This window comes from Erythranthe guttata, chromosome 4, assembly GCF_056151865.1.
Source record: "Erythranthe guttata isolate IM_541 chromosome 4, IM_541, whole genome shotgun sequence".
NCBI classification, from domain to species: Eukaryota; Viridiplantae; Streptophyta; class Magnoliopsida; order Lamiales; family Phrymaceae; genus Erythranthe; species Erythranthe guttata.
Genome location: NC_142536.1, coordinates 1,706,941 through 1,726,337, shown reverse-complemented (window position 1 = coordinate 1,726,337; position 19,397 = coordinate 1,706,941). Strand labels below are relative to the sequence as shown.

Below are 19,397 nucleotides of genomic sequence, written 5' to 3'. Positions count from 1 at the left end.
TTTTTTAAATCATTTCCTATAAAATTAATCGCATAAGAGAAGTGTGCGACTAATTTAGTAAAATAGTAACACTTATTTGCAGGTTTAGACTTCTCAACCGTGTTTGATTGTATCAATCTTGTAAATCAAACGTGTTACTAACTCTACTGCACAACAATTCTTTTAGAGCATTAGTTTTATATATCTATTTTAATTGAATAGAAGTAATATTTTTCTTTAACTATCAAGTAGATTGCCATTATTGACCCGTAATATCAGTATATTTTTTTGAGAGGATACCCGTAACATCACTCTTGTCAAAGTCAAATTACGTATCATAACGACAATCAAACGGTCCAGAATCAAGCATTACCACCAGCCGTCGATTCCTAGCTAGGTCCACATCTTTTCAATTAACAGCGGTTGGGGGTTGTCCCACCTCTGTTTCCCCTTCACATCAAATTAGACTAATACTTGCCCCTCTTTCCCCCAACATCTGTATCTCTCCTCATAAATCCTTGTCCCCACCCGCTGACCCTCTCCAGCCACACTCCACCGCACCCGCGTCCCCACCACGCGCACAGGCCCCCCTCCCCGAAGGCAGCTCACCAGCGCGTGTGTAGACAAAACGCGTGGGCCCATCTGTTCCGCCTGTGGTGAAATTCATGCACACGGGGAATAAGCTACCTAGACTACCTTCTCTCTCTCTCTCTATATAACTTTCGTCTCCATTTTCATTTCCAACAAACCAAACTCATTCACAGCTAATTATTATCAAATATTGATATTCATAAAAGAGATTAATTAAACAATGGAAAAAGGATCAGCAGTTTTCGAGAACCGTGATCTGAATCTGAAGGCAACTGAACTGAGATTGGGTTTACCGGGAACCGATGAAGATTCCGGTAACCAGTCTTCTTCGGCTTCTCAAGTCAAGAGTAACAAGAGATCTTCCTCTGAAATGGATGGATCCGAACTACAACAATCCGGAGCCCCGGTTTCCAAGTAAGTTTAAATTATTATTACTTAATTAGGGAGTAATTTTTATTATACACATAGTTGACATTTTGCTGATATGAATTTTGTTATTGTTAATTCAGGGCACAAGTGGTTGGGTGGCCGCCGGTTAGATCTTACCGGAAAAATATACTGGAGAAGAAAAAGTCCGAATCCGATGGATCCGGGTTTGTGAAAGTGAGCATGGATGGAGCTCCGTATTTGAGGAAGATTGATCTGAAATTGTACAAGAACTACCTCGATCTACTTAAAGCCTTGGAGAACATGTTCAAGTGCACCATAGGTACGTATTCAGAGAGAGAAGGTTACAATGGATCTGAGTGTGCACCGACTTATGAAGACAAAGATGGTGACTGGATGCTTGTCGGAGATGTTCCTTGGGAAATGTTTATTACTTCTTGCAAACGGCTGAGGATTATGAAAGGGTCTGAAGCTAAAGGCTTGGCCTGCTGCCTATAGATACATACATATATATATATATATGTATATGTGTATGCGTGAGCTTCGTGCATGGAATTAATTAGATTTCAGAGAGATCGAAAGAGATGATTATGCATCATCTGGAAGAAGGCCATTACAATTCATAGTTGACTTTTGGGGCCTCTAATTAGGTTTTAGAGCTTTGGTCGTGCAACAAATTAAAGAGAGAAGCGTTTTAATTTAATTAACATCGTGTGTATAAATGTAATTAGGGAATTTGATGTTCTTCTTTTCTGGAGTTTTTTTTTTTTCTTTTTAAATTGGGATTTCTCATTATTTGGAGAATTTTTGCGATGTATAATTTACAAATTACAGGACTACACGTAGTACAATTTTAAAGGTTGTTTGGCTGAAAGCCTCAAAGATAATTAAGTTGTTCAAGTTATTTTCCTAATCTTATAAAACATTAAATCTTTACTTAGACCATGTATTAATTTCATTTTTATTATTTATCGTGTATATGTTTGGCCGTTTAATTAGATCCATACGAATTAATTTGTTACTACAAGATCAGGTCTTGATCGAACATGAGTACCGATAGTTATCGGATATAAAATATTGTTTGCAGATCTATGATTCTATTCATGATAATTAGGGTTTAATTAAGTTTTTGAATTAAATTGCATAAATTATCAAAATTAAAATCTATCTATAGATTAATTTTGTTGAAATTAAAAATTTAGAAGCTTGTATTTAGTGTAATGTTTTATCGATTTTGGTCCTATTAAAAGGTAACACAAATTTTTGTTAAAAATATTGATCATAGCCCCTTCACAAATTCATAAAAACGCGCTCCTGTTTGAGATAGAATTTAACTGTCTCGGAACCTAACTGAAGCATAATTTGACTATCGTTAAACTTGGATGTCTTTGCCGATGAACGAAGCACAATTTATTTATCTTTACGCTCAAGTGAGGGTATTTATTTCAATTTTAACAAGATAAAATAATATTATTGAGAAATTACAATGGTGAAATCTGAGAGAATAGGACGGGGTAGGTGTATAAATTATAATGTTTATCAAAGTGGCCTACATTTTTATAAAATTTAAACTCCCTTTTATAATTCATAAATATGTATTTTTATTTTCGAAATAATAAATCATTAATAAATGTTAATTTTATTAAATATATAAAAGCCCAAATACCGAATTGGGCTGGACCGAACCAAAATGTGGTCTTGTGTGAAACACGCGTCCATTAACGAAAACAATGGCGTCCTACTCACGCCGTTAACGTTAGAGGCCATCTCTGGGAACTCAAACCTTCATTTCTCTCTCTACTCTCAGAAATCTCCATCTTCGTTCCTTTTTCGGAAGATAGAGCGCAGAAGCGGTGAAAATGCTGGGTCGTCTCGCCTCCCAACGCATTCGTGAGATCCGTCAAGTTTATCGGCAGTTTCCTCAGGTTCTAGGGTTTCTTCAATTTCGATTTTCTCTCCTCTTTTCCTTTTTCGCCATTTTTCATTTCGAATGGTGTTTTTTGACAGGCATCGCGATCTTTCTCGACCGCGCTGAACTATGTGAGTTGACGATTTGTTTTTTTTCTGGATCAGATTTCCGTCGGTCTATTGTATCAGAATCCGATCTCAATTTTTTAAGGTTTTTTCTTCCTTATTCTGTAAATAAATTGAATTGCGAGTTTCTGAAATTGCAGCATCTTGACAGTCCGGATAATAAACCAGACATTCCTTGGGAATTCAGTGCTGCGAACAAAGAAAAGGTTAGTGTTACATATATTAGGGTTTCAATTGGAATTCGAATGCGCATATTAGGGTTTTAATCCATCAGAGAGCATGTTCCTTAACTAGATTTTCTGTTTACCGAGTTAGTGCAAGGGATTAATGGTGTCTGCGTTGGTGACTTGTAATTGAGCTTGGTTTATTCTGTCACTGCCCGAAAAACCTAGTTAAACCTAGTTAACGAGGAAACAAATTAGAAGTAGGAGGAACAACATGTAACCCTTGTTTTGATATTCTTATTCAATTAGATGATAGGTGATGGTATCTTCTGGATTGAAATAGTATTTGCTATGTTGAATAATTATTTTGCACCCATTCTGATATATCACGGAATTACCCTCAATTGCGTCATTGGATTAGTGAAAATGCTATGGAGTAGCTTATGTTCTGATCCTTATAAGTTCATACGAGTTATGCTCTGGTTTCAAGTTTTTTATATGCTCTTTGTACGTATTGAGTTGGTGATAATGCTTACATGTATGTAGCTTATGTTATTAATTGTCACTCTGGGTATTCAAGGAAGCTCATGTTAATTGGGGACTATTTTGAAATATCAGCTCCCCACTATTTTGAGCTAGCCCATAGATCTCCTATTTTCTCTTTGAAAAGTTTGATCGAGAGAAGTCCTTAATGTGGCACTAATCCCTTAGGGTAATCTATAATTGGTGATCGTTGCAATATGCCTAAATTAGGTGACCTTCCCACAAGAACAATGAAACTGCTTAATGCTACTTTCAGAAAGTATAATGTTTTGGTTTTGAAGCAAATTTTGTTGCCAGCTAGAATGTTAGACTAGGTATTGAATCTACCTGCTCATGTGATGGCTAACCCCTAAAAAAGGGCCATCATTAACTTTGATATGCCCTTGTGTTTTCTTGTCCATGAAACTTTTCTTTTTTCATTTTTATTGGGTATTTATGTTTTTGGAAAGATAGGCACCGATAAGTTTATCATCGTATGGAATTCTACGGTTCTTTGAAAAGCTGAATTGCAAGCTGAATCAAACTTTAAATCCTTCCTTTAATCAATCTCTTGCAATTTTGTATAATAACAATCCTAAATACTTGGTTTTGCACAGGCCAAGGAGATAATATCCCACTATCCGTCCAACTATAAGCAATCTGCTGTAATTCCTTTGCTTGATCTTGCACAACAACAACATGGAGGTTGGCTTCCTGTTTCAGCAATGAATCATGTACGTTAACATCAGTGATTACTACTGTCGTTTGTTGACTACACTAAGTGATGCATTTAAATCTGATCAGGATACTATGGATAGTGATTTATTATTTATTTTTCTCGTGCGGAAGTATGAATAAGATTGATGGCATACCCAACACTTATTTAGTTTTTGTTCATGTATTTAACTTGTGTGTAGTAGCAGGAATCTGCTATGTGCAGGACACCCAAGCAATAATTTATTTAGTGAAAAGAGTTGCTTCTGTATGCCGTCGAAGTTAAAAAGTTTTATCTGATTAAAACTGTTTTGAATTAATTTGAGTAGTGATGTCAGAAAACTGCATCAACGTAAAAATGTCCTAATACGAGTTATAAAAAAATTAGTGGAGACAGGGAAAGCCTTTCAAGGCAAATTGTAAATCCTTGGCACAGAAGAAATTAAATATATTAAAAAACAGAAGCCTACAAGGTTATGATTTTTTGCTTATTTTTGGTATCATGTATGTGAAGGAGTGTTATTCTTTTAGAGACATAGTTTAGCCATTGGCTGTGCACTTTACCCCAATTCCTAGAAGTTATATATTCACATAATGAAATTCACTTGTTTCCTTCCATAGTGTTGGAAAATACACACTTTCAATGTATCTCATCTGCGTGATTTTAACTGTTTGATCTAATGACTTGTTAGGTAGTTGTGACTTGATGCTTCCATTTGATGTATAGATATCTAATAATTATGACACCAAATTGTTTGCTGTTCATATGAATGTGAACTCATATAAATTTCCTGTTATCACTAAAGGTTGCTAAGGTAATTGAAGTTGCTCCAATTCGTGTATATGAAGTGGCAACCTTCTATTCGATGTTCAACCGAACAAAGGTAAGTAGTTCTGGTTCAAATTAATAAATTCATGTACAATGTGCTAGTTACTTTCTTGTTTCTCATTAGTGAGTTACACATTGACAATTAAGGTTGGCAAATACCACCTTCTGGTATGCGGCACTACACCATGCATGATACGTGGTTCGAGAGACATTGAAGAAGCATTACTGAAGCACCTAGGAGTGAAGCGCAATGGTAAAGCCTGTATAACATTTCTATATTTTTCTTTTTTCGATATTAAGTCGATTTGGACAGTAGAATCGCTTGTTCAGCGATTGTAATTTTGAATCATTATGTCGAATTTTGCAGAAGTCACCAAGGATGGATTATTTTCTGTTGGAGAAATGGAATGTATGGTGAGTTATTCCTGTGATTATCTTTCCAAAAAATAACATCGATTTGTTTGTTCTGCTTTTATTCTCTGCTCATTTAGCTGCTAATGGGTAATACAGAATTTTTTTTTTGGTAGAATTAGAGAGCATTATAATAATGTTAGCAAACGGTTATCCCATTATTTTATCCATATATTCTGAGCAAGTGTTTGTCTAAAAAAAGAGAGTATCTGCTGTTAATTTTTGTTTTGTTTTTAGGGGATAGCAGCTGTTATGTTAAGAGCGGCAGTTATTGTTAACATTAGGTTTTTGTGAATTGCAGTTAGATTAATATCTAGGGTTAACCTAATCCATTATTAGAGAGCCCATAAAAAGTTAACCCATTAAGAGAGTTAATATAGAGCTGAAAAAAGAATCAAAATGAAAGGGAAAACTTAGCTCAATCTGAAGACATGACAGACAGCAAAGAACTGAATTGAAAAATGGAGAAGAATTTCAGGCTATGCTCAACTCTTTTTCAACACAGTATATAAATATGTATTTTATAAATTTGACACAGTATATAAATATATATTTTATTATAAATAAATTTGCTTCTCCTATGGTTTAAGTCATCATCAAGCTTATAGAACTAAGAAATGGTGGAGCAATAGTTTGAGAGAATTTGGTATAATATGATGATTGTATCCCCATACCATAGAACTTTGCGGTTTCCATTTTCTCTTTAGATGAGGATATCGGTACCAGATTCCTCTCGATATACTCCTCTGTATTGCATTATAATAATTAGAACTGTACTTCATCACAAGTGTCATCTGCAATATAAATTTTACCGTTACTGATGCTCCTATTTCTTTTTTAAATTATTATTAATTGTTACAATGGTTGTTTTGGTTTCCATAGGGATGTTGTGTAAACGCTCCAATGATTACAGTTGCTGACTACTCCAGCGGATCCGAAGGATACACCTATAATTATTATGTGAGTATTATCTGTTCTCAATCTCAATCTCATTACAGGCAATGTTTGGCCCCCTGTTCAAAATTCTTTCCTATTTCCCCTAAATAAACGTTTATGTTTTCCTTCCGAACTTATAACACACGAACTTTTTCCGAGAAAAATTGAAAACACATTTCACTTTCCTCTCTCCGTTATACATGATTCATCTATTTAACTGCTACAGCTTGTCTAAAATACAAATAATCATCATTTATTTTTCAAAATACATTTGCTCTTAACACCTTTAAACATGATTCGAAGCTGGCTACTGCACAGTGTAAATGGTTTCTTCTCAAAATGTAAATAAACATTAGTTTCTTTCTCAATTTTTTGTCCCAAAACATCCTCTTCCAAACATTGTCTAAGCTTGTATATAATGTTGTTCCACTGATGATTAATTAATCATGTGAGGTACTATTTGACGAATTTCAGGAAGACGTTACTCCAAAGCGAGTTGTCGAGATTGTTGAGGCTTTCAGAAGAGGGGAGAAGCCACCAGTAAGACAACTACATTTTCTTTTTGCTGTATTTAAGGTGTTTCAATCAAGTCATTGTTCTAATTTAATCTCTGCCTTTTCTTTTTTGTCAGCGTGGAACACAAAATCCAGAACGCAAAAACTCGGGACCACAAGGTGGGAACACAACATTGTTAGGTGAGCCGAAGGCTCCTCCGTGTAGGGATCTTGATGCCTGCTGAACAAAATAGTTGATGTACACCTCATTCTTCCTAATAATGATGATAATTTATCCAAAGGTGGGACCCATCTGTAGTATGTAAGCTGTTGTTAATCTATTCTCAAATAATTTCGAGATTTCTTTGTTGTCTGTTTTATCTTCCTTCCAGTTTTATGATACAGGTGGAATGTTTTGACCCGAGTTATTCTTTTTTTTTTTTTTTTTTCGCATCCGCAGATGATGGTAAGGTCATTCAGCAAGGCCTTAAAAAATCAACATTGTAATTTCATTTCTTTGTATTAATAAACTGGACTGTGCTGAACTTTTGTGGTTATTTCCATTTATATGCTGTGTTGATAGACACTTGCAGTTATTGGAATTATTGTTTCCTTCACAATTAAACATGCTGAGATATTATTAATTCTAGCCCACTTCGGCCCATTTGGAATCATTAAATTTAAAAGATGGGCTTAATTCCGGCCGACAAATATTAATGCTTTGTTAATTTTTTTGACCTATTTTGCTATTAAAGTTCTGCTATGCGATGGGCTTCGGCCCATAACATACTACAGGCTCAACTCAATCTGGGCCTGTTTAATTTTAATGACCCACAATCAGAATATATTGGGCCTACTTTTATTAATTCCAGCCCATTAAGGCCCATTTTAAACTATATTAAATTTCTATAATGGGCCAAATCTTGGCCCACAAATATTAATTCTTTAAGAGACTAGCTCAATCTGGGCCTATTTTATTGTAATGGCACAGACAGTATATATTGGGCCCCGACTTTATTTATTTCGGCCCGTTTGAATTTATTACATTTCTGTAATGGGCCTATCTCAGGCCCACAAATATCATCACAATAAGGGCCCAGCTCGGTGTGGGGCTATTTAATTTAAATGGGCCACGATCAGAATAGATTGAGCCCAGGCTTGATTAATTTCAGCCCAATTGATCATATTAAATCTTAATAATGGGCCTAATCTCGGCCCACAAATATTAAGATACTGAGGGTCCATTTGAATCTGGGCCTATTTAATTGTAAAGGGCCACGGTCAGGATCTGTTAGGCCCATATATTATTAATTTTGGCCCATTTGAACTTATTAAATTTTATTAATGGGCCTAATCCTGGCCAACAAATATTAATAGGTTTCATTAGTTCTTTTGGTCCATTTAACAAGTCAAAGTTCAATTATGTGATGGGCCCAAGGTCCCACCAGCTCAATGTGCCCAGATTTTATTAACTTCTAGCCAATTCGGCCCAAACGGGCCATGTAACTACTTTATGTTTAATTATGAGCAGCCCACCCGATTAAAAAGCCCATATATTTTTTTTATTTCCGGTTTCCATTGGCAATATAATTTTTTTTAAACTAACCACAACTTTAAAATTGCAACATATCTGATGAGTGTTGGCCTGGACAAAAGATTGTGCACGATGATGTGCACACCTCACGACATACTATTTGCATAAGCAGGCTTTGCTTTCTTCTGGACCCATCTTTAAATACAATTGCTACATCAATCTCTCTCTCTCTCTCTCTCTCTCTCTCTCTCTCTATAGAATAATTTGGCAACGCAATAATGATACAGAAGAAAAAAGAGAGTAAATAAGTCAGAGCTTACCTTGAGAAATCAACGCCACTAAGTCTAGAAAAGACCAAATGGGTACATATGATTTCTATTGGACCAGAGATCCTACTTTACGGCAAAAAATAAACATTATCTGAGTGCAACCATTCGTTTCTCTTCCACTTCCACTGATAAACAACACTACAATTACAATATGTACTACGCGCAGTCACCCCTTTTAAGGGCCCCAAAATCCCACTACCAGATTACTTTTATCATTAACCACAACTTCCATCCATATGCCCCCCCACCATTGATAGAAAAAAAGAAAAAGCACAATAGCATATGATGAGAAGCAAAGAACAAAACGCTTACGCTTTCATTACCTTTAATACACGGGAGTGCCAAGTCAGCCTTCGATTAATGTTGACCTGAAGCTGCAATTTTTTTTTGGGTAGAACTGGGATTGAATATCGACTAATACGGAGTGAAATTAGGACGTTTGGATTAAGTGGGAATTACGGATGTGTCGAATTTGAAAGATTAAGAGGGGGGATTAGACTCGGGTTTCATAAGTGTGGGGGTGTCAGGGGGTTGTGTGTGGTAGATAGCAGAGGCAAGGGAAATGGGCATAATGCAGAGTGCTTTTGATTGAAGAAATTGCATTGCTGCACCTACGTTTTCTTCCATAAGCTTAGCAACCTGTCTTTCTGTACCATCGTTTGACCATTTCTCCCAGGCTGGCTGAGCCCTTCCACCTTCGTTGCCTTCTTCCTTTTGAAGTTAATCCGTAGAGGTGATATAAAAGAAAAAAATATTTATTATAGAGCAATTGTGTGGCTAAAAAAACCAGCTGCTTTTGTTGTAAGATTTTACCTCGATGGTCGATATTGGAACGTCTGTGACAAGTGGAGCCACTGCACCAGCTCCTCCCAATCTGCTCATGCTTAACACCTGCAAGGTTTATGGTTTTACGTATGGAAATATGTATTATTAGAATATGCAAGAAATTCTGAAGATCTTACTTTATGACTCTCATTCTGAGAAATAAAGGCAGTCAATTTACGTAGACACCATAGAAATTATTTGCAACTGCTCTGTTATTATAGGGTTGTTACTTGCATCAAAATTCGTATCAGCGTGATTAACCGATACCAAAATTAACAATGATAAAGATTAATCAGATTGTGACACAAAATCCAGCTATCTAACCCAATACTGTACCTAATATCAAGATATTAAATTTGTTCTTTGGTTTTTTTCATTACATCAAAGATAAACACTAATGCTTGTTTTTCAGTTATACAAGGGTTTCACGAGTATGATTAAGGCTGACTGACAACAATTCAACTGTTGTGGAGACAAACGGGAGTCTGCAAATTTACACATTATATGGGACGAAGCTAAAGCTTCTTTTCATGTTAAGAATTAGTTTATACAATATATGTATAATAAGAAATAGTTCAAAAAGCAATTGTTAAAAACCCAATTCAATCCTAGTAACAGCAACTATGGAAAATCCCTTAGATATACTCACAACATACTTCTATCACGATTGAGTAACACCTAAAATGATTTATATTGGCATACCTTCACTTGGAGTCTCAAGAACTTCACGTAATCCACAATTTCATCAACCATAGTTGCTCTATCAGTCTGCAGAAAATATTCCATTTAAGTATGAGGAGGATAATCTTGAAAATTCTTAAAACAACAACGTAACATTGAATATAAAACTGCGAAAACAAAAAAGACACGATGAATAAGTTGCCAAATATCTGGCTTGTAAGATCTCGCTGAAAAATAAAGTTTACAGCACAAAATGTTGTACAAGATAGTAGAGAAAAATGACCTTGTTGACACTGGGAACTAACTCCTGCAATGCTCTTACTCTTTCAGCTATTCTTTCTCGTCGCAACTGAAATAAGAGTGGTAAATATCAAATAATAACATTTACATCGAATTCTACAGTTGCATTATGGCAATAATCAAATCACTTAATTATTCAAAATAAGCCCACTGAGAAATTTTTTATTCAATTTTCAATAATAATGATTGACAAAAATCTCCTTTCAAGAGTTTTATTTTTTGACTACTCATGGACAAAAATCTTTTATACTAAATATGTGAGAGTGAAAAAATATTAAAGTTCTTTTCGGAAATTTCAACGATTTTTAGCAAGAAGAGTGTATTATATGACATGCGATTTATTTATTTATTTTGCTTGACTATTAGGAAATTAGTGAAACAATTTTAGATGAGCTATTTTTTGACTTGATGAATAAAAATCTTCAATACTATTTATTGGAGTGTTAAAAAATCTAAAAATATATTTGAAAATTTCAACAATTTTTAGCAAAAAGTGTGTGCTATAATAGTATAGGATTTTTTTGTGATTTTGCTTGATTATCAAAAAATTAGTAAAACAATTTTTAGATGAATTAGTGAAACAATTTTTGACTACTAAGAAATAAACATCTCCTATACTATATATTTAAGTCCTATATTTTATATTTTAGTGTTAAAAAATATTATTTAGTTTTTTTGAAAATTTCAGCTATTTTTAGCAGAAGGCTGCATGTGCTAGAAACCCAATGAAAGACAGCAGATCTATTTTTACAATTAATCCTCTTGTAAGCACATCAAACTAAAGGTGTCTTGAGAATGTAACCGAGTGAAAATTCTAAATTTTATTTCGGGCTTCGTTTTTACCATCTGCCAAATCAATACCCAACCAACACTAACAGAGAAACATAATATTTAATATAAGAGTATACATTCTAAAAGCAATTTTCTAGAATCAATTGTGCATACCCTTTCAGCTATGCTGTGTGGATCTGTTGCTTGGCCTCGCCTAGCCCGAACCCGTGGGCGAATTGCAGGAGGATGCGGTCCTGAAGGAACTGTGTTTGTCATTGGCTGCCCATGAAACCCCTGCGAAAGTAAAAAGAGGGTTTCTATTAGGTCACAAACAATATTTTGCACCCAAAACATGTCTAAATGCACCAAATAAACCGAATTAGGCAAAGCTTGAACCAACATATAGCTATATCAATTGCCTGTAGGCCAGAAGCAATAGGTTGTCTTATATTCTCAGTATTCCCTAGAAACAATTGATACACAATAATATTCACTCACTGAACTACTGTAATTTTTAGCCCTAATGGTTTGACATGAGATAATCTCACATCAAATTTCAAATCAGCCCTAATTGATTAAAGATTTAAACATCATCAAAATTATAGATACAAGTGTCACAAAATATTACCGATTTGAGAGATGAACCGCGGGAATCAACGAGGTCGTCGCGAAGGAACCTCTTCCCACTCCCCGAGGCATCATTAAACCCTCCCTTCCCTTGCTCTAAACTCAACCCTAACGGGAAACCGCTACCTCCGCTCCCAACTCCGTACCCGCCGCCGCCGATGCCGAGCCCAACCCCCATGGCGCCCAAGTGAGACGAGCCGTCACCCGAGCCGAGTTGCAACATCATCGCAGCCGACCCGCCATCGTTACCGTCGGCTCCGGAGGCGTAGCCCGGAAACCCTAAAATCTGCTCCAGGAAGTCGTCGGACGTGGTTTCTCCTCGATTGTTCGCCATGGAGAGGGCTTAAACGAGTGGAATCGGTCTGAAATCGGACGGCGAAGCGAATTTAAACTCGGAATCCACAATAGCATTCACACACACCGTCTTACGTTCGCAGTGCAGTTACGCGTTAGGGTATATATAATATATGTATATATATACACACACACTAGATAGCCAACTCTACCGTTTTTAGAGAGAGAAATAGCAATACTACTTTTTTTTCTACGGAGTAATGAGAGCGAAGAAGAAAGGAAGAGCGGATAAAAGGGGGCGTCTCTTTTCTCCAGTTTTGAAAATAGCGTTGCTTTTCGTGAATTTACTTCTATACCCTTCTCCTCTTTAAGACGAATTTAGGGTGCATTTGGATTAAACTTTTAAATTTGAGGAGATATTTTGATAGATAAAAAAAAAGAGATTTTAAATGTACGAAATAACTAAATTTCCAATGAATTTATTATTATTTCAAAATTATTCAATCATATACTTAAATTCTAGTTTATTCTTTTTTGTAATTATTATACTTAATTTAACGTTGAAAGATTTGTATTGTGTATTTCAATTGGAAGGGGTGGATGGAAAATATTGGCAATAGTAAAACTAGTGGGCCTTTATCAATGTCAAAATCAAGTTCACACTGCAGCCATCTTTTTATCATCACATGGTAAAGAATTTCATGTTCACCAAGCAATCGATAACTTATTTGACTTCAAACATTCAAATACCAAACTTTCCATAGCATTAAGAGAGTGTAATGACTATTAACAAAAGGCAATTTCTAAGAAAATAAACTTTCTAAAATCACATTCAATCGAACGCCTCCTACTTGATATCGAATCATCTTGTTATTAAAAACAAAAATTCCAACGACTCGTTCACTCAAATTGCACAGATAAAAAAAAAAACTAGGGCGAATGTACGGCCAGGCGCCAAAAGAAGTGGAATGTGATTCCAACGAGAATCGGAATCGAGAAATCTGATGCCATGGATTCATAGAGTAACATCACATGTTGAGAGAATTCTTTATGGAGAAAGGTAACATGCATCAGTGATTTGGTACCTATAAAGGAAAGCCCCTTTAATAAACTCATATTTAAATCATTACAGATTTATGTTCTCTCTGCTTTAGCCTTTATGCAGTGGTACCAACTAAACTGAGCCGTCCGAATTGGTTCCCATAATTACATTAATAATAATAATAACAATAATAAAATATCATTGGTATATAGTATTTTCGACACGTAGGGAGAATGGACACTAAGAATATGATAGTATTTCATCACATATACCAAGATCTTAGAAGCTGCAGTGCTACCACTCACAACTCACAAGTGGTTTGTAATCGAATAATAGTTATAAGTGCCGAAGAAAAACAACGGTAAGCTAGGTTATTGCAAATCAAGTTTTCAAATGTTAGATAAACCTAGTAATGGACCGACAACTAGTTGATATAATTTGAAGCAAATGGGCCGACAAGAGTAGCATTGATTTGTTTATACAAGCTTCAGAGGCAAAACGAAAAAAAAAACACAAGGCTAATCTCAAGAAAATTGAAGAAAATAAGGAAAGCGAAAATGTGTTACCTATATATTAATTTTTCGTTTGGTTCTGAGCCTGAATGAAAAAATCCTTCGCATTGCGTGCCACATCTTCCTCGAGTACTGCCTCCAACAATATGTCGGATCCTGTCAAGTTATCTGAAACCAAACAAACTAAGTTTTTTTCATGAAGCACATCAGACAAATATTTGGATAATATCACCATTCAATAGAAGCATAACGATGAAAATAACAGAACAGAATATTTGAAATGTCACCTTTCTGACTGGGCAGCAGTTTTGCACTTTCAGCTGATATAGGAAGAACAATGAACTGACCAGAATCATCCTTCAGCTCACTCAGAACTTCCTTCATGGAATTTGCATTTAAGGGTGTGGATTCTGTCAATCTTGCATACGTAGTTGCTTGGCTATGTATATCAGACATCAGCGAGGTTTTCGAACTGTGATCCTTGACTAGGTGATATGAAATTCATCAGAAACGGACTAAAAAAAAGCAACGTGAGATAATAGCATTTTTCATATTTACAATGTTACCTTGTCTATGGTAGTGGTCTTTGTGTTCTCAGGTTCCACAGTGCTCTCTTGAGGAGGTTTTGAAGATTCCTTGTCCACTATAATCCAATAGTGAAACTAAATAACTTGTGAAAAAGAGATGGACTATCAATATACGGCATAAAAGAGTTTTCAAAGAACACGTACCATCGGTAACAGGTGGTTGACTAACAATATTATCGACTAGCCTTGTTGTCAAAGGACCAGGATTCATGAAAGAAATCGACCGAATTTCATGGCGTATGGCTTCTAATTGTGCCATTGTATCTTGCAGTTCTTTATGTACCTGTCAGATAGTTTTCCAAATCTTCATATTCAAAAATCAAGTAGTAAGAAAAACAATAGTACGTCTCAGGCAAAGAGGATAACTTATGAAACATGTGCCATTCGAAACAGGGAGTTTAAGAGTATCTTCAGTATTCAAGTTAACTGAATTTGAAATACCTAAATACATAAATAGAACATTTCAGTAGACTATGAAACAAAAATATCATCAACATCATTTCAATGGCCTAATAAATTCAGTAGCCCTGGCACATTTCTCCGAAAGGTCGTATTAACAGTACCATCAATCATTTTTCGAACTTCTTGAACTATACCCTTTTTAAAAAATGAAAGTGATAAATAATAAAACCATTTGCAACATCTGATATCAATTTCTGCTCAAACCATTAAACCCCAACAAATAAAATCAGATTAGAAAATAAACCAAAAAAAGCAACAAAAATGAGAAGGAAAGGAACAAGAAGAAGAAGAAGAAGAAGAAGAAGAAGAAACACCTGGCGAGCTTGGGACTGCTGCATAACGCTTTCAAATTGACCACGTGCCACTTGAACATATCCAATTGCACGCCCAGCTAACCTTCCCGCTGTTCTAGATATAACTGGAAGATCCTTCGGCCCTAATTTTCAAACCAACATTTCAATCAACAAATGACAAACCCTGATTTTTGCATAGTTCCGTAATGCAATTTTTTATAACCTAAGTGTAAAATCAACTTCAAGTACCCAAATCTCGGAATCTAATCATGGAAACCCAATAACTACATGAAAACGCGAAGTAAAACCCAATAATACAAATTACGGCTGATCACACGTATAAATAATTACATTTGTAGAGAGACGAACGTTTCTAGAGAGAGAGAGAGATATTTGAAGTACCAATAAGAGCAGCCGTAGCTCCTAAAAGAAGGAAAAGTTCGCCGTAGGAGATTCCGAGCATTCTTCTCCGATTGATTTTCCAATGAGAAGAAAAATAATGAGAGAGAGAGAGAGAGAGAGAGAGAGAGGGCGGGACTATTTTCTTATGGCCCTAATTGTTGGGCTTTTAAAATTGGGTCTGACTCGATAAAGGCCCATATGTGAGACCCGTTAATATTCGTGTCAATTCATTTTAATTGTCCCTTTTTTATTTATTTATTTATTTTGAACTTCCATGATTGTATATGACATATAGTTTTAGCTCGTAAATCACTTTCGACTTGTTTCATATACGAAATAAAATAGTCTATAGTACTGTATTTTGAACATTGTACTTCTACGACAACCGATTTTGTTAAGAACACATTTTAATCGGCATTTTTTTTAAGTGGAAATGAAAATTAGTTGTAATTCTGATATAAAGTGAGGAACAATCCAGACATTTTAAGGTAAAAGATAATTCCAATTTTGTTCCAAGAAATAGCTGAATTTGAAAATTCTACATTTTATTCACTTATAAGTTATAACATAAATACATATTATTGATATTATAATTATAGTGTTTGGAGAAAAAGAAAATCAGAAAAAAAAAAATTTGAATTCCCAAATTGAAAATAATATTATTCCAAATTCAAATTTTATTTAATCTTGAATCGAAATCGATGGAAATAACAAAATTCTCGTTCAATTTTAAATCCTATTTTTAATGCAAAATAAAAAGACAAATGAGAAAGTAGTATTTTATTGCTGCAGCCGGAAAACCCTTTTCATCACCTCCATCACAATACACACACATATACACATTACAGTGAAATAAGAGCTTTTTAATGGCCGCTGCGCTCAAGGCAACTTGCTTCCTCCAACTGAAAACCAGCTACAGTTTACCCGAACGCCGTTCTTCTACAACAAACACATCTTTCAAATTCAAGCCAATCATGGCCTCCCTCGCCACCGCCGCCCCGACTGTTGGCCTTGCCGAAACTTTCTCCAGATTGAAACAACAAGGAAAAGTAAGGTTTTTCAGATTTTTTTTTTCCCTTATCCATTTCTATTTTATTAATTAATTTTATCTTCAATTGATTTTATTGAACCTGTTAATGGATGCGCTGTCGTTTTGTTGTTGATTGCCTCCGTGAATTTTCAAATGGGGCTCAATGAAACTCTTTGTTGATAGGGTTTCTTAGTGGCTTTCCGAATTCAGTGGCCTGTTTCTCAATTATGCTTTTTTAGATGTTCTTGTTTTTATGGAAATGCAATGCCTTTTTATTCTGTGTCATGCTATCAATTTAGTCACTGAATGACTGTAACACATATTATGTAAATCGATCTCGGACCGATATTGGCTTTGCTATTTTGCCGTTTTAACCAGGAAATGCAATTCATCTCGATGCGATTTTTAGCTGCAATGTTTCACAGTGACATATTTTGATGCATATATGCTGTCTTACAACTAATCATGATGGAATTCCGATGAAAAATAGTTGATCGATAGTTTTTCAAGAATGAATTAATGTATCTTTTTCTCAAATATTCAGATTTATAATCATTTTGTTTTGTTTGTGTGTGTGTGTGTGTGTGTGTGTGTGTGTGTGTGTAAAAGGTGGCATTCATTCCATATATCACAGCTGGCGACCCCAACCTTTCAACAACTGCAGAAGCATTGAAGGTCCTCGATTTATGCGGCTCAGACATTATTGAATTAGGGATGCCTTATTCAGACCCTTTGGCTGATGGTCCTGTTATCCAGGTTTGAAAATGTGTACAAAGTGTATTTAATTCTAGTATATTATTTCTTTAACTAATTCATTTAATTATTGTTTTATTTTCACAGGCTGCTGCCACACGGTCGTTAGCCAGAGGAACCAACTTCGATAAGATCATTGCAATGTTGAAGGAAGTAAGTTGCTGTTACTTCTTTTATCTAATCTTTTGGTTATGTAATTTCCACCTGGTGCTTCTTAGTATGACGTTCTTTTTTTGTTTCTTCGAAGGTGGTGCCTGAATTATCTTGTCCGGTTGCACTATTTTCGTATTATAACCCGATACTCAAACGTGGCGTGGAGAATTTCATGACTATTTTGAATGATACTGGAGTCCATGGTAATTGTCCTTCAACACTTCATACTTTTACAGTTTGTTTGATGAATAAAAAGAAGAAGAATCCGATAGATGCTAAGCCTACCACGACTGTAGTGCTACTCTGCTTATCAACTTGATTGATTAATGCCACAATATTAGTGTTTTTCCCTTTTTATTATTTCAATAGTTGTGCTATCTAATTTTGATAAAAGTTGATTCTTTTCAGGACTTGTTGTGCCAGACGTGCCTCTAGAGGAGACTGAGATTTTGAGAAAAGAAGCTATTAAGAAAAATATCGAACTGGTTGGCTTTCCAATAACGATTTAATTCCTAGCTTGATTTATTGAAATCCATTTTTCACTATTTGCCGGAATATGTTTCGCTAGTCTCTTGATCCATTATATAACGTGCAATTACAGGTGCTGCTCACCACACCCACTACCCCGACAGCACGAATGAAAGCCATTGTTGAAGTTTCAGAAGGATTTGTCTACCTTGTAAGATTCCTATTTTTTTTCCTCCCTGAAACAGGGCTTATATGTGAATGCGTAAATATTTTTCTTCAATAAGAGAATTAGCTATTACTTGCCAATTCCTGAATTTATTCGACAATTTTATGTAAAGCATGTGACCACTTTATTGTCAACGCATTATTGTTGAAAATCATTTCTGCTAATGTTTTAGCTTGACGAGCTTCTGCTCTGTAAAATTTGAGAACAGGTTGCGCCAAATCAAATCAGTTCCTAAAATAAAAAAAATAGCTCTCAATATCAGACAATATCAGATAATAATATTTTTAACATTTATGTAAGCTGATTTATTTCTCCTTTTTTTTTAATCTATCAATAGGTGAGCTCGATTGGAGTCACCGGAGCAAGAGCATCTGTCAGTGAAAAGGTTCAATCTCTCCTACAGGAGATTAAGGAGGTAAATATGTTTATAATCTCACCACTTTCACTCCCAACTGTAATATATCTTTAGTACCTTCTACTGCTGTCAGTATATATTGTGAACATTAAATTATTTAGTAATACCTCTTCTTCTTCATTTTTGAATGACAGGCATCAGATAAGCCAGTAGCAGTTGGTTTCGGCATATCAACACCCGAGCATGTTAAACAGGTCCGTGTTTAACATAATATTCGCATATTTTACGTTTGTAGGCATTTAATATGTGTCGTGTGTGTGTGTTTTGTAACATATTTATGTGGCACTCGTTTCAGGTGGCTGGTTGGGGAGCAGATGGTGTGATTGTCGGTAGTGCAATGGTCAAAATATTGGGTGACGCAAAATCACCTGAAGAAGGATTGAAAGAACTTGAAGCCTTCACCAGAAGCTTAAAATCTGCTTTGTTATGATAAAATGGTTTTCCTCGGTTTCTTTGCACTTTGGATAAAAATCTGCATTATTTGATGTTTTTTGGAATAAATATTGAATTTTTTTTGTTCAATAATGATGTTTTGTTGTTCCTTTTTTAACTTAAATTGCATTTTTGGAGTTAATTTAGCACCACTCTTCTCATTCTATATTAGTGATTTTGTTTTTTCCTATTATACAGTG

At 35.2% G+C, this 19,397-nt stretch overlaps 5 protein-coding genes across 8 annotated transcripts; 3 read left to right on the top strand and 2 right to left on the bottom strand.

Annotated features, from left to right (window-relative positions):
- Positions 1 to 632: 632 nt before the first annotated feature.
- On the top strand, positions 633 to 1,897 carry LOC105952624 (auxin-induced protein 22D). The gene is made up of 2 exons (XM_012976196.2): positions 633 to 984; positions 1,080 to 1,897. Exons 1-2 carry the CDS (start codon positions 791 to 793, stop codon positions 1,453 to 1,455), a joined length of 570 nt encoding a protein of 189 aa, XP_012831650.2. The 5' UTR covers positions 633 to 790; the 3' UTR covers positions 1,456 to 1,897.
- A 614-nt stretch (positions 1,898 to 2,511) lies between these two features.
- Positions 2,512 to 7,663, top strand: LOC105952634 (NADH-ubiquinone oxidoreductase 24 kDa subunit). 2 transcript variants are annotated; one of them, XR_001172379.2, is made up of 11 exons: positions 2,512 to 2,882; positions 2,965 to 2,997; positions 3,132 to 3,197; positions 4,295 to 4,411; positions 5,198 to 5,275; positions 5,368 to 5,473; positions 5,588 to 5,634; positions 6,514 to 6,591; positions 7,042 to 7,107; positions 7,199 to 7,363; positions 7,522 to 7,663. XR_001172379.2 is itself a non-coding variant. In XM_012976207.2 (10 exons), exons 1-10 carry the CDS (start codon positions 2,817 to 2,819, stop codon positions 7,304 to 7,306), a joined length of 765 nt encoding a protein of 254 aa, XP_012831661.1. In that variant the 5' UTR covers positions 2,512 to 2,816; the 3' UTR covers positions 7,307 to 7,489. The 2 variants fall into 2 exon arrangements, 1 of the variants encoding a protein (XP_012831661.1); XM_012976207.2 differs by lacking the exon at positions 7,522 to 7,663 and having other exon boundaries at positions 7,199 to 7,489.
- A 1,353-nt stretch (positions 7,664 to 9,016) lies between these two features.
- On the bottom strand, positions 9,017 to 12,760 carry UNE12 (basic helix-loop-helix (bHLH) DNA-binding superfamily protein). The gene is made up of 6 exons (XM_012976223.2): positions 12,130 to 12,760; positions 11,676 to 11,795; positions 10,714 to 10,779; positions 10,452 to 10,517; positions 9,738 to 9,815; positions 9,017 to 9,635 (listed from the first exon to the last, which is right to left on the bottom strand). The coding sequence occupies exons 1-6, from the start codon at positions 12,460 to 12,462 to the stop codon at positions 9,405 to 9,407; spliced, it is 894 nt and encodes a 297-aa protein (XP_012831677.2). The 5' UTR covers positions 12,463 to 12,760; the 3' UTR covers positions 9,017 to 9,404.
- Positions 11,676 to 15,868, bottom strand: LOC105952650 (uncharacterized). Of its 3 annotated transcripts, none has more exons than XM_088816283.1 (7): positions 15,721 to 15,868; positions 15,340 to 15,461; positions 14,708 to 14,846; positions 14,543 to 14,619; positions 14,264 to 14,456; positions 14,031 to 14,159; positions 11,676 to 11,795 (listed from the first exon to the last, which is right to left on the bottom strand). In XM_088816283.1, the coding sequence occupies exons 1-6, from the start codon at positions 15,779 to 15,781 to the stop codon at positions 14,038 to 14,040; spliced, it is 714 nt and encodes a 237-aa protein (XP_088672409.1). In that variant the 5' UTR covers positions 15,782 to 15,868; the 3' UTR covers positions 11,676 to 11,795; positions 14,031 to 14,037. The 3 variants fall into 3 exon arrangements, with proteins under 3 accessions (XP_088672409.1, XP_012831697.1, XP_088672410.1); XM_012976243.2 differs by lacking the exon at positions 11,676 to 11,795 and adding an exon at positions 13,120 to 13,507 and having other exon boundaries at positions 14,031 to 14,144; positions 15,721 to 15,867; XM_088816284.1 differs by lacking the exon at positions 11,676 to 11,795 and adding an exon at positions 13,370 to 13,507 and having other exon boundaries at positions 15,721 to 15,864.
- A 446-nt stretch (positions 15,869 to 16,314) lies between these two features.
- LOC105952667 (Aldolase-type TIM barrel family protein) lies at positions 16,315 to 19,315 on the top strand. The gene is made up of 9 exons (XM_012976252.2): positions 16,315 to 16,769; positions 17,360 to 17,506; positions 17,591 to 17,656; positions 17,751 to 17,859; positions 18,065 to 18,141; positions 18,258 to 18,335; positions 18,688 to 18,765; positions 18,900 to 18,959; positions 19,061 to 19,315. The coding sequence occupies exons 1-9, from the start codon at positions 16,587 to 16,589 to the stop codon at positions 19,193 to 19,195; spliced, it is 933 nt and encodes a 310-aa protein (XP_012831706.1). The 5' UTR covers positions 16,315 to 16,586; the 3' UTR covers positions 19,196 to 19,315.
- The last annotated feature ends 82 nt before the right edge of the window (positions 19,316 to 19,397 follow it).

Coding starts and splice junctions, on each gene's coding strand:
- LOC105952634 (XM_012976207.2), top strand. CDS start 2,817: ATGCTGGGTCGTCTCGCCTCCCAACGCATTCGTGAGATCCGTCAAGTT. Junction 3,198..4,294: donor GTGCTGCGAACAAAGAAAAG/GTTAGTGTTACA, acceptor GGTTTTGCACAG/GCCAAGGAGATAATATCCCA. Junction 5,276..5,367: donor CGATGTTCAACCGAACAAAG/GTAAGTAGTTCT, acceptor TTGACAATTAAG/GTTGGCAAATACCACCTTCT.
- LOC105952667 (XM_012976252.2), top strand. CDS start 16,587: ATGGCCGCTGCGCTCAAGGCAACTTGCTTCCTCCAACTGAAAACCAGC. Junction 17,507..17,590: donor CTGATGGTCCTGTTATCCAG/GTTTGAAAATGT, acceptor TTATTTTCACAG/GCTGCTGCCACACGGTCGTT. Junction 17,657..17,750: donor TCATTGCAATGTTGAAGGAA/GTAAGTTGCTGT, acceptor GTTTCTTCGAAG/GTGGTGCCTGAATTATCTTG.
- UNE12 (XM_012976223.2), bottom strand. CDS start 12,462: ATGGCGAACAATCGAGGAGAAACCACGTCCGACGACTTCCTGGAGCAG. Junction 10,780..11,675: donor CACACAGCATAGCTGAAAGG/GTATGCACAATT, acceptor CTCTTATTTCAG/TTGCGACGAGAAAGAATAGC. Junction 10,518..10,713: donor TAGTTCCCAGTGTCAACAAG/GTCATTTTTCTC, acceptor TATTTTCTGCAG/ACTGATAGAGCAACTATGGT.
- LOC105952624 (XM_012976196.2), top strand. CDS start 791: ATGGAAAAAGGATCAGCAGTTTTCGAGAACCGTGATCTGAATCTGAAG. Junction 985..1,079: donor TCCGGAGCCCCGGTTTCCAA/GTAAGTTTAAAT, acceptor TTGTTAATTCAG/GGCACAAGTGGTTGGGTGGC.
- LOC105952650 (XM_088816283.1), bottom strand. CDS start 15,781: ATGCTCGGAATCTCCTACGGCGAACTTTTCCTTCTTTTAGGAGCTACG. Junction 14,847..15,339: donor AGCAGTCCCAAGCTCGCCAG/GTGTTTCTTCTT, acceptor ACTATCTGACAG/GTACATAAAGAACTGCAAGA. Junction 14,457..14,542: donor AGACCACTACCATAGACAAG/GTAACATTGTAA, acceptor CACCTAGTCAAG/GATCACAGTTCGAAAACCTC.